General features: G+C 43.0%; 1 protein-coding gene across 11 annotated transcripts in view; it reads right to left on the reverse strand.

Annotated features, from left to right (window-relative positions):
* The window catches only part of KIFC3 (kinesin family member C3), a 308,219-nt gene that overhangs the window by 58,201 nt on the left and 236,226 nt on the right, over window positions 1-13,792 (reverse strand). For 10 of the 11 annotated variants that reach the window (XM_069217375.1, XM_069217370.1, XM_069217368.1 and 7 more), the window contains 3 exons: window positions 5,733-5,932; window positions 1,276-1,341; window positions 724-864 (listed from right to left, as the gene is read on the reverse strand). In XM_069217375.1, the coding sequence (XP_069073476.1) occupies window positions 724-864; window positions 1,276-1,341; window positions 5,733-5,932 (407 nt within the window). Of the gene's footprint in view, window positions 1-723; window positions 865-1,275; window positions 1,342-5,732; window positions 5,933-13,006; window positions 13,217-13,792 lie in introns of those variants that run through there. The other variant, XM_069217371.1, reaches the window with a different exon arrangement.

Raw genomic sequence — 13,792 nt, forward strand, 5'->3', positions numbered from 1 at the left:
GTTTTTTCACAGTCAAGCAAGATATGACCAAGTAACAAACTTGTCTCCATTTAAGCTATTCTTTAAAACATGAGGAATGGGTGTGGTACATTCTACAAAAAGTACTTTTAAGCTTTTGTCTCTCCTCACCACTAACAGTGGTACACCTGCCCAGCCCTCCTAACCACTAAACACAGTACTAGTGTATAAGCCTTGTGAACAATGACTCCGAAAGGAGCCTAACCTCTGAAAATAATGCTTGTGTACAAGCTTCAATGGTGATTTCACCTGCTGTAAGTGCTAGTCCTCCTGTAAAATGAAAACTAGACCAGTGCAGTGCCCTCTTGATGAATGCGCATTTTCTTAGCACCCTGCCTTTACTCATGATGCACACTAAAAAGGATACAGGTTCTTCATGACAATTGCGAGAGGTACCCTGATGGATGTGCATAGCACCATGCCTGACAATCCTAGTTTAATCTTCGTGGTACCACTGTAAGACCTTAATGAACAAACTTAGAAGCGTCCATCATTGCAGACTAAAATGTCCTTCTCTCATGACTATCGAAGTTAGTTCACAGCCCCAGCTACTCTTAGTGGTGAGTACAGTCAAAAGCACTGGCAATCCTCAACATTCATTGTGGTGTGCGTCTGACTATACTATGACTGAATGTGATAAAGTGTCCTGATGGTGAGCACAGATGCTGTACTGACAAATATACACACCTATCCATTGCTCCATACCTTGCTGTGTTCACAGTCTCTGCACGTTATAGGCCGTTTTCTTAACTCCTGCAGCTCCATCTCACAGGTTTTCAAGTCTCGTTTAAGGCGTTCATTTTCTGCGGCAAGCAGGTCTCTGTGCTTCTCCAGGTCTGTCCCAGCCTGAGTAAGGCAAGAATAAATATATTCACAGTTAAACACACACAGATCCTCATCTACTGCCAAAATCCAAATGAGGAAAAGCGAGGTGTAGGTGCTGTTTTCTGGGATGATAGGAGGATAAAGTAAATGAGTGAAAGGTAAATGGGACATTAGAGCATGACATCAATGCTTTGGGTGAGATGGAGAGCCACTGCATGACCAAATCGGAATGCCAGAACTCAAAGTCACGGAAGAGAAGCATTGTGCATATAAATCCATATAATCATGGAATAGGAGTACCAGAACAGAGTGACAGTACTGTGTCACTGCAGCATGGAACAGAAAAAACTGTTTCAACTTAATGGAACCAGCACAACCCCATTAGTTAATAGAACCATTAATGGCTAGCTACATACAGCCACCAAAACCTACCATCTGTGACTGAAGTCTGTGGACCTCCTCCGCCTGGTTCTGGAGTTTTTCTTTCAAAGTCTCCACCTGCCAAATAAACAACAACAAAAGTTACTGACTGCTCACACTGACAGGGTAGCCGGGTGGAGAAGCATAATTCTAGCTTCACCCCTGCATGTTACAGAGACAATATAATGTGTAACTGACATCATAAATTATGTGTGCCGTAACATTATTAATGTAAAGTGAAGCACCAAAACGTATTATTGAAAGTGTATTCACTGTAGAGACTAGAGTTTCATATATGTGTGTTTAACATGAAGATTGTCCTCGTTCACACTACATTTGTATTTTGATGTATTGCATTTATTGGAAAGCACTATGCATATGAAATAATACATTTGTTTATTCACGTTTTGCATTTATTCTGACATTATGCACGCATTTATAATTTGCTTTTTAGAATGATTTACTAAAGTTGACATAACTATGCCTTGATTTTACATGAGGTGCCTTTTTCAGGGCTCTGCATGTTTCTTCAGAAGATGTGCATTCATGATTTCTTAGAGTAATGAGAATTGTTTATTCGAGAGAGAGAGGCCTGAGAACAGAACTCTTGGCAAGAACAGAATGATTTGAGCAGAAGAAGCCTCGTACTCATTGTATATCTGGTGTGAAAGTGTTCAAGGTTAACTTGGTCTTTCAAGCTCTCTGGGATGGGAAAATCATTGCATGTTGCGAATACACCTGGTGGGAACTCAGAAATGTTTGGAGTCTTTGGATGACACGTTGAGGGATATAGATGTCCCTGAAACTTTCCACTTTAAGTTACTGTTCACAGTGCAGAATCACAGCAGATAACTTTGGACTTGGAAAGGTACAAACCTCTCTACTTCCCCTTTGAGTGTGTAGCTTTATGCCAACACTGATTTCCCTCTTAGCAGACTTCTACTGGAGTATTCATGATGCTGACACCTACCTTGCTTTATCCCTGAAACCCTTGAGACCTACCCCTATTTAGCTTAGAATCTAAATATATATCCTTAATTTTGTTTATGTTTAGGAGAAGCAATCCAACTCCTTCGAGGAATGTCAATTCGTGTTTCTTAGTTCCTGTGTTGCTGTGTCTTATTCTACTGAGACTGAATTTATTACAGTGTTTCAGCTTCCTGGTTCTAATTTTGTACCTTTATAATTTGATTCTGACATCCACCTATATTGGACTGCTTACTAAAACGGTTATAAACCTACTTAACTTTCCATAGTGATTCCTGGTCCTCATTGTGGGGCCAAATGAGCTTCATGAAATTGTTAACTCCCTTGCCTTCCAGTCTACTGCAAGGTCCAGCGCACTTCCATGAGAGCTCCTGCACTGGTATCTTTCACAGACTGTTCTGCAGTCTTCCTGTCGAAATCCAGAATGATATTCAAATAATGTAAATAATTTATGTACCTTATCAGTCAGAGTGTGTACTGTCTGCAATTACTTCAGTATAAAGCCAACATTCTTTTTATGTCATTAGTCAATGTCTTCGTCTTCAGGCGTTGATAGTTCTTGCTAGCACTATGCTGTGGTGTTTGTGAGTATTTGCAAGTATCGTGGCTACTTAAAACAATGAACAATGGCTCTGGAATTGCTCATGGTAGTCCTGTTTGACAAAGTTGTTTTACAAGCAGGTTTTGGGGATTTTCTGATCTATGTAATGGTGCCCAAAAAAAAACATTCAGTGACTTAAGCACAAGGAACCTATAGTATCGATTCTCTAATTAAAAATGAACCTGTACTTCAAAGTAAAATTGGTGGACAGTACATATTAAACTGGTTTATTTGTATTAGCGGCAACCACCTATTATTTATTTATAGTTTTTCCACAGCTTTGAGTGTCTTCGGATTGTTTATTAGTAATTAGTCGCGTGTCTTCCACGCCCCTTTCTTCTCCAAACTCCTGCTGATTTCCAAGCTTTCTACTTCAATGCTCCAAAACCTTCTAAAACAAGATAATCACATTTGTTTTAACATTCCTGCAGATTATTCTTACTGCCTGTAGTCTCCTTCCTTTTTCCATGCCTCACTATCACATTTTGCCTCCTTTTGCTCTTCCTCCCAGTAGCCAACTGAGCTGCCAATGAGCTAACGTCAGCAGCCGCCTACTTAGCTTTGTTGTGCTTTTTGGTCTCCAATTTTGATTTTGAGCTTCGCCGTCTGGGAGGCCCCACAGTGCATTTCATTATTTAAAAAAAAAAAAAAAAAAAAAAAAACACTAATGGCTGTATTTTTTTTATACTGGTTTTACAAATGCTTTTTAAAGTGTATATTTTCCATCAGTTTGAAATCCTAAAGTGGGTATTTTATTTTGGAACTTTGTTAATATCGGTCGATAATTTAATTTGTTTCAAATACTCTTCAACATCAGAGTCCAAATCCCCAGTTTCTATAAGACAGAAGGGTCACAAACTCTGGTCTCCCCAAGAGAATGCACTCCTTAAAAAGGGAGGTTCGTTGTGCAAATGACTAAGTGTCCCTTGACAGCCTGCGTACTTCCATAAAGAAAGGTATAATGTAAAACGTAGGAGAATTGAAGAAAAGAAATGGGCAAGGCAGGACCCTGTAGAGAATTTGCCCAGTGAGGGTAATCAAAGTTACAAGTGGGCAAAGGCCTCTGAGACCTTGCCAGTACTAATATTTTTGAAGGTAAAATCCAGGCCTTCTAACTTTTGCCTACAGTCATCTCTGCCGTGTGTCACCAACACCCTGCTGCTTCTCCCCCTTCTCTTACTGTTCTCACATGCCGGTAATTGAGTTGCTCATTGGAGCAAACTTTGCAAAATTCACAAATGTTCCATATCCAGTCGAACATCGCTATTAAGTAACAACACGAGTACTGTTGCCAATTTGAGCTCATCTTCCTGGTGGTGTTACCACAGGACCCTAGCAATGTTGACTGAGTTTTCAAGTCCCCCCCCCCACTTCATTCTTTAGGAGACTGATGGTGGCAAGAAACCAAGACTGGACAGTAGTGAACCTTGAGGAGTCCCTACTAACACCTGGTATGCAAAGTTCCTTTCTCTCAAGGCACCTCGTCACGTAGCAGTCTTTTCTTTTACTGTCCACCAAGCATGCTTCCAGAATTTCCAATTTACTTTCAAATTGAATTATTCCTTATTTAATAGTATTCAACTTGAAATAAATCTTCCTTTCTCGTGTATGGTATTTTTCTCACCTTTTGTTAGGTCCAATATAGTTTCACTCATCTAAAGGCTCTTTAGTTTGGAGCACGGTGCTGCAGTAACTGCTCATCCGTTGTTGATTTTGATGCCACACCCCATGTTCTCTCTCTTTCTAAGCCCCTCACCCCCCCCGGCATTTTAAGCCCTTGGTGTCTTTTAGATCCAGCTGGGGATCAACTCTGGGATCTGTGTGAATTGCGCCTGCCATACACCTCTGGCCCCAAGGGCACTAGCAGGCCTAGTCAATTCAGATCTTATGAGGACTGACTGACATTTATTATAAGGCATGCTGCAGCCCTGATGAGCTGCCTCCAACATTCTGCCGCTGGGAGCACCCACCCTGTTACTGGCACTGCTGTGGGCCTCTATAGCCTGCTGTGGCTCACCTACACCAGTCTACCTGTACTCCGTGATCTTGAGTTTAGGGATCTGTTCAGGACTACACAGCCTAACGGATGTCGTCATCTCTGTACTCAGAGTTTGAGAGACCTCCGATCTTGGTCTCAACTCAAAGGTTTAACCCATTTAATTCGGCTGGGCTCTGTGGGAATAACAGATGTTTCATGGATCTCTGGAGAAGAGTGTGGTTCTGTGTATCAACGTTCTGGGCAAGAAAAGGAGACCTGAAGGCTGGAGATGCTTGCGAAGCTTAAGAAAGCACATGGCCATTCCGGAGCCCATATAACCATGCTGACGTTCACTTTGTGACATAGGAATCACTTTTTTTGCCCAAAATTTCCTTCTCCATCTTTTAAACAAAGTAAGTTGTGCAGAAAAGCTGGCCTAGACCTGGCAGTGTAGATTTCAAGGTTTGCATCATATGGACTATGCATAAATCCTTTCTTTCTCTTAGTTAACGGTTGTGCCTCTCTACCGCACTCAATGAAATATGAATATTTTCATTTCATAGAACCAAACCAGACAAAACCGCAGGCATGTTCCTGTGAACCTGGCAACATTGCTTAGACTGCAAGTGTTACAATCCCCAATACATGTTCATTTTACACTTTTGCCAAACAAATAATAGAAATTCATAAATCATTTTTCATTATTGGCAAAGTGCTACAGGTGGTGTGAATTTTGTTTTAGTCTACCACTCCAATTATGTCTCGGCATGCCTTCCTTTACTGCCCCTTCATAGACTTATATTATGCAATAGCATTTCATGTAATAGATCCAGTACAATATCCATCCCAAGGATATTTTTAATCATTTACATCCCCCACCCTGTCTGGGTGCGCTTACATTACCTGTGCCTGCAAGTCCAGACAGACTCCACGATGCTCGTTCTCACGAATTTGCATCTTGTCCTGCAGTCCTTGCAGTTCATCCTGTAGCCGCAGTTTATCCTCCTGCAGTTGGCTCATGGATTCCACCACCTTCTGGATCATAGGGAACTGACGTGCCCCAGGTAGACTGGAGCGCTTTGGGATCCCAAATAACCTCCCACCTGAGGGATGAAGAACAAAGAAAGGTTTTAAAGGTCACATATGTAGAGTAGAGAATGCAGCTGTATCTTTGAAGCACAATAAGGAACGTAGGTCACTGTCCATGCACCACACCTGCATTCTCCATTGTCACTAGCTGCATAACTATCTCAATGGGAAGGTCAATCATACACAATGTAGGAATGTCAAAGACATGGGTCATTAGTAGGACCAAGTATGAAAATGTATACTTTACTTCAACTCTGGGTTTCATCTTCAATTAGTACTTTAGATCTACTCCAACAATATGCAGAATCAGACTATGAACCATCGCCCAACATAAGAAGCTGGTATAGATTTATAGATTTGATGCCTCACATGAGGTTTTATACACAACAAGAGGGAGCCACGAACAGGGGCAGTGTTTTAACTTGAGAATTCATACAAATCCTTGCCCCGGGATATGTATGACTGTTTTGTGACCGTGAATGCGGTCGCAATCACGGTCACAAAACAATCGTAGTTACCACCTACTTCAAGTAGGTGGTAACCCATTCGTAAAGTGCAAAAACGTTTTTTTCTTTTAAAAAATGAAAAGAAAACTTTTATTTTTTCATTTTTAAACGCATCCCATTTTCCTTTAAGGAAAACAGGCTTCATTAAAAAAAATGTTTTAAAAAAAGAAGAAAAGATTGCTTTATTGAAAAGAAATCACAGACATGGTGGTCTGCTGAGCCCAGCAGGCCACCATCCCTGTGATTGTAGCCATTGGCAATGGCTTGCAAAATGCGACCTTCCTCATGAGTATTGATGAGGTAGGTCCATTTGCGAGACCTTGTGAATCGCAGTATGAAACTCCTGGCGATTCATACATTCCAATAGCGATTACTCAATTGCGATTTGCAAAACATCGAAATTAGGTAATCACTATTGGATATAATGATACATCCGGCCCTACATTCTGTGTTTTGTGTTCCATCACCGTGTTGGCCAAGAGAAGCAAGCCATATCTCACGTTTCCTTCTAGGAATCCCCACTTTTTATGGCATGATGAAACTGCATTGTGTGTGTTGTCACCGCTCGCTGCGGAAGAGAGTCACACGTGACACAAACCAGTAACAAGACTAGCCCTCCACTGTGCAATACTCTTTCACAGGCCTATTGCAGAAGGAATGTTCTCACCGACCACACCGGAACCAAAAGCAGCTTCTAAATTAAGAACTAACCCCATCACAAGCGCCTGGGGCCTAGGAGGATCTCCTTGACTCATGCCTTCCGCATACCAACAGCTTGAGAAGGAACAGCAGCACAGAGAGACCAGCAGGATTTCAAAACCCATCACAGGAAGAAGGCAAGAGCGGGATGACAGGAGAAGGGGAAGCTGTAAAGAAGGCAGAGGAAGCAAGGGGTGAGCAAAGTTAAACGGAAAAAGGGAAGAGAAGGTGGAGAAGCTGTGAAGAGGCGAGCAGGGTGGCGAAGGAGAAAGAGAGAGAGTGGAAAAGAGTCTGAGAGAAGAACTACTCAGCTTTTGTTTGTTTAGCCCTTTAGTGTTTACAGTGACCGAGGCAAAGAGATGAAGATATCTGCCCAAATCATACGGTCTCTAGCTGACTATACGGACTAGTATTAGAAGTGAGAGCTTGGCGGAGGGCACCGGAGGGAAGGGGCACAGGGAATGGAGCACTGGCTGAGCAAGGGAAGGGCGCAGAGGAGGATGGAGCGCAAGGTGAGGTGAAGAGCGTATGTTAGTAGACTGGGACAGATTGGGCAGGACAAGGCTGAGAGCAAGGTATCGGTTTCTTTCATGCATCTGAGTAAGAGAGAAAGCAGAATAACAGGTGCAGGAGTGAGGTACATCAGACGAAACCAAGACACCAAGTGAATTCATAAGGAGGGGCGTGCACTCATGAGAGGTTGACTGCTTCCTGAGAGAGGGGAGAAGTGTCACTCTCTTTCTCCTCTCACCTTTTATTTTTCTACACCCACTCCTCAGCCTTTTACCACTCCACAGGTTTACACCCTCACTTCTCTCTGATGCATCAAAGCAGCACATGCACATACTTGGGCTAGACCACCAGGGGCAAACGTCATATTTTAGCTGGAATCCACTATTTAAGACTCCCATCCTTTCTCTTCATCTTTACTCAAACTTCACCTCTCACTCATCTGTCTCCAACCACAATACTGTAGCATTACCCAAAGCTGAACTAGTGCTACTAATTTCCGGAAATTTCTCTGCATTTGCTCTCATTGTATGAGCAATTTGTTGTGCTAGATTTCTTCTTTAATATGCTCTATAAATGAAAAGTATCGTTTCCAGACACCATTATTACTTCTAGTCCCCCCCACTACCCAGCTCATCTAATAACAAATACCCTGTCCCATGCTTCGGTCAAGGATTCACCATCGCTTTAGTACGGACTGAAGGGGACACATGTTCGTAAACCAAAATTCAATGTATACTTTGGGAGGAATCCACTGGTGTCCAGTTTACGTTGCACCCAAATATATGCCTATTGATAGTGAGCAACCTCCAGCCCTCCTCAATGCCAACCTGTATCCTAGCCTGGGATGGAAAAAGCAATGCCCAAGCGATACTTGTAATGGTTACCTTACACTATGCACATCAGAACTACGCTGAGCTTTTGTCCTTACATCCTCGCTTTCCCACTTAGGTTACTTTGTCAACTTATGTGCGGACAGTTAAATCCAAAGACCCTACCCAGGCTAATATCCTACTGATTCCATGTTTGTTTCTTTGAGTGGGGTGTGCCCCCATTTTCTACAGATGTGTTTTGAATCAGGTCAATCCAACTGAATTCAGAACAAAGTGGAAGCCATGGGAATGGGTCTCTGCCACAAACCGTGTGTGTTATGCGCATGACCATGTGGCAGGTGCGCTAGAATTTTTTTTTTTCCCCCAAAGTTATGGTGTGAGGCTCTGGATGTGTTGCTCTCTGGCTCACCAGTAAGAGGGCAGGCTCCGAGCAGTAACTATTTTATTCTTTCTTTGCACGGATGGCATCTTGAAACTAGACCTTTGAACTGTGCTAATGTTTCTGGAACTCATGGAGCAGAAGGTCGGGAGCTCTATACTCTATCCTACTATGTATCCTTGGTGTGAGTGCAGCCTCACCAAGGAAGCCCACACTGTCCGCTTAGAGAGATCCTGGCACTGGCTGCCTTGCTAGAATGATTCTTCATAAAGGAGTGCTAGAATGACCTCATGAGCATCATGGGGTGGCGGCGAGGGGTTGGAATGAAGATGTTCTCCCTGGCACTATGCACAAAACCTGATCACTTACGGAAAATGAGGAGCTCTGTCACTATGGGCGCTGGAGGTAAATGTAAAAAAAAAAAAAAAAAAAAAAAGAGAGGGAAGGTTGTCTGAGACATAAGAGAAGTTAAGGGAGAAAGCATTTTGCTTCCCAGGACACACTCAGGCCTATTGCTCTTACGATCCTCTGTCACGTTTAAACCACAAATAAACATTTAATTGGAACAGCAGTCTCAGAAGGGGGTGAAAACAATGTCAGAAACTGCTATTACACCATTATAGTGGTAGCAGGTCCAAGGGGTGTGAAAGCCCCATTGCACTGCAGTTAAGGTCATCCCTCCCCCAAATGGGCCTTGGCTTTGGGAACACTGCTGGCCAGCAGTTTCTCATTGCCCCCTGATCTCTGTAGGAACTCCTCCATTGCCCCTTCTCCCCTGTGTCCAGTCCCATGGCTGGGACCAATGTTTACACGTTTGGTGTCTTTGAGAGGGCTAGACTTGGTCCATGATTTACCTATTGTTTCCTCCATATTTGTCGATCTATTCCCCTCATTGTTTTTCCTAGACTGTTCTGGTCTATATTGCACTGTTATTCTCGCGAGTACACCAAGTCCATTTTCTGCTCTGGGGCTTCCACTTAACCAGTAGGTTAGCAAACATAGGCACTATGGCACAATGGCCATGAAATTGGTCATTTTTTTTTGTTTTGTTTTTTAACATAGATCTTGTTTGATTCGTGAGCACTCATGTTGCTCTAATAACTACTACACTTTTCATCTCGTTCAGGGCATCCAGGTAAAGTGTGGTGAGGTTAAAAGCATCTTCCTACGTATTCTCCAGAGTTTGGGGCTGTTAGGACATGGAAGGTCACTGAGCTACAACCCTACTCCATTATCTTTCTCTCAACACTATGCTCCCCTAAACTACCTTTTCACTTCACTTAGTTATATTTGTTTCATAGCATTACCCTACAACTGACAATATTACGATCGCTGGTGATACCCCATTTATTTAAACCATCTTGTGTTTCCTGAGTGGATTGCATAAAGCATAAATCCTAGCTATCTGTAACTGTGGGTGCCCTCCATCGCTCATACCCACACAAGCTCAACGAATTCCAACTCAAGGGTAGCAGGGAGGAGTGCAGGGCGTGTTTCTGTCACTTTGATTACACTCCAGGCCACAAGCAAAGCAGCTGGATCACAATGGCATGAGACGCACACTTCTGTACTAATCGGGCAAAACTCTTCCCACATGGGCCACTTACAACCTGCAGCCTTCACACAGATGAAGTAATTCAATGCTAACGTGTGCCATTCCTCATTCCTCTTCACTTCACCACATTCTTATGCAGTGACCGATGTCAAGGGTAAGAAAACTGCTCTGATCATCACACTCGACACCAGAATCTTTGCACTCAGGCCACACTAAATTTAAATGTGTCCAACTAAGAACTCCCCATGGCATAGCATCCTAGTAATCTATTATGAGGTACATCAGGGTATGAAGTACTACACGCAGGCAACTACAATACAATGCTTGATTTCTTTGTTTAAAACACGCCAATACCTGGGGTTGGAAAGTAGTCAGAGATGAACATTTAAGTAGGACATGCCACATTTACTTTTGACTCTTTGGGAATAGAGGTCCAGTGGCTCCCAGGGAACACTGCACACAGACCAGTGCTTCTTTATTCCCCTTGTGAATGCCTGGCTGATGATCACCACAATGAGCAGCCTGTCCTCACCAATCTTATGGAGTGAGGTAAACAAAAAACTCTGGATTTCCAGTATATTGTATGCATTATCACTCTCTGTGTGTGCTCAGGAACCCTAGAATTGAAACAAAATAGTGGTCTCGTTGTCCAACACTATTTTGCTAAAGTGAAAGAGGGATCAGGCTTCACTCCTCACCCAGTTATGTAATCCATGAACCAGGCACACGTCAAGAAGCTCTACAGGGCATTACCAGTGAATAATTTATTAGGTAGGTGCTGCCTCATTAGCTGAGCAATGTCTTTTTCACAATCGTCACTTTGGCGCACATCCACTTCGGCATCAAGCCGATTTTTAATTACTTTTTTTGTCACCCTTCGTTTGGAACCCACTCAAGAATGTGCTTGTGATAAAACTAGACCACGGTTAAATGTTTTGACTTTCTTTTAAGTACTATTACAGTATCATTTACTTTTTAAAAGCATACAAAAAATACAGAGAATATTCTGACAATATAAGAATTCCTACTATCAATTATAGTCCATTGTAACACTTCACAGCGTGTTCACATTCTAATGTTCAGAACTGAGGAGAGGTCATGGTCAGAGTAAACAGGAATAATCTACTTCTAACAATGAAAAAGAACAGCTATGAATGTCAAATACCACCATCCTCACAGAAATCAAAGCATACCGATTTACAACACGTACTGGGGACAATCGGGTTTCTAAATAACACAATCGAAAATCAATATGGATGCCAACTCATGAATCACAACTTCTAAAAGCAATTCCTTACAGTTTAATGTTATTCAGCCACAATTTTCACCCTATTGATAACCCCCTAAATCCCACTCTGATTCCACGTATCCAATCAAGACCTTCCTAGTCGTTCTCATCATTCAAGACATTGCATCTTATTAATCTAGAAGAAAACCCCAAAACAGCCCCTCACACAAGACCTTCATATCACAGCTACTTACTAAAGACCTACCTTCACACAGCATCAGTTATTCCAAACACTATTGAAAGACAAGGCCGTGTTATAGCATTACATTTCTAAAACCCACCCAATTAAGTCCTTCTCTTTATGACAATCGGAGTTGCAACATCTTACTGTATCCAACCACTCAACACCCTTCCATTACATAGCACCATACCCTGCAACCACATCGACACAACAAAAGTTAACACTACATGGACTTAAACCATGCGTGCAAACAAGGAAGATCTGTGCGATGCAGATCACTAAGAACTTGACCACTACATTCAAATAAACTAACTGGTCCGAAAGTGCTCAGTAACAATTCCTGCGGTACCCTATTAGACAACTAATATTATACTGCAAAGTCCCCTGACTGTCAGAGTGAGGAGAACTGTGGAACTTATGAAAGTGTCCCCAGCAATGACTCCTAACGTGACCAATAGTGAAGACGATTTGCTTCCTGAAGGATGCCAGACAGGAATTGGGAGGGAGTGTGGGAAACTTGGGACAGCTGTGGCTTAAGATTAGTTGTGTAGCAAGGTATTGATAATGCATCTATATCAGCCCAACGACCAGTGGGTGTATGTGTGAAACTAAAATAATAAACACCCAACCATTAACTTCATCTCGCAGTACAGTGGTTTTTTTTTCCTGTCTGTGAACCCTTTAATTCAATTACTCAGTCTTACCTGTATCAAATCGTTATCCAGCGACCCTGTTACACTTGCAGGGTAATCGATCCTCTATAACAATAGGGCATTAAACGTGGACTTTATCAGTCTTCAGCTGTCCAGTCTCCCAACACTATGCAATGAATAATGCGACCAACGATCCGCAACCCGCCTGTCCCACTGTAGCCCCCGTTGTTTAACCCCTTTCTCAGTGGTGTGCGCTGGCCGACCTAACCCCACGGAAGTGCCACTCCTCCCGAGCGCCATAAACGAGACATATACCAGTGTCTCTCCTCAAGCATTTTAGGGCCGTTTGTAGATTATTGCTCGATCTGTCGTCCATTGAATGATCACAGACGCAGATGGTACCCTATAGAACTCCACTCAGTCCTATGATAGACCCTGATTTCAACTCTCCAGCCCAGAGACTGCACAAGGTGTTTCTACTTACCTTTACTCTCCAGGTCTGCCTCTCGCCAGTGAAAGAGACCCCCTTTCCCAAAGTGAAGCGGGCATTGCCTCCCTGTGACTATGGCAGGTCTCATAGGTCCTTCTGTTTGTGGCTCCATGTCCTTCCACGAGTGGCTCCTAAGCTCTACTGTCGGTTCTCCATTCCTTTCCTCATTTATTCACACATCCTCCCCTCCCAACTCTTTTCTCACACTCGTCCATAGCACAGCCTGTAATCAGCACACTGGGTGGAGCGAGGCACGCACTGACGCGCTGCCCTGAAACCGCAGACTTCCCCACAAACTGAAATTAAGAGGAGCGGCCGGCTCTATCGTGTCGGGACAAGTCGATTATTTCAATTAGGGTTTTAGCGATACAGGGTGAGGTGGAGGTGAGGCGGGTGTGGGGGGGGGGGAAGGCAAAGTGATTTGAAAACAGTCTTCACGCTGCAACAGCCTGGCTATTTCCCACTGATGACCTCTAACCCCAGTTTCATTAGCGAAGAGGTGAGTACCTGGGGGTGGTCTGCGTTTAATCATACACATGGATGCTTGAAGGCTTTTACGGAAAAGAGAAAGGGCAACAATGGAGAGTGGTATGGACGAGAATTCTGTAAGAAGCAATTAGAAGAGATAGTGAGGTTCAGCAAAAACAAACTGCTCAAACATGGTTTGGAACTGTATTATGATGAAGGGGTGTAATTACACTAGCTACCCATTTTCTGTGTTGCTTGGCAGTGAAAAAGCTTGTCTTAGGTGCTAGAAGGTGACTTGAACAAACAATGTAT

This window comes from Pleurodeles waltl, chromosome 12, assembly GCF_031143425.1.
Source record: "Pleurodeles waltl isolate 20211129_DDA chromosome 12, aPleWal1.hap1.20221129, whole genome shotgun sequence".
NCBI lineage: Eukaryota > Metazoa > Chordata > Amphibia > Caudata > Salamandridae > Pleurodeles > Pleurodeles waltl.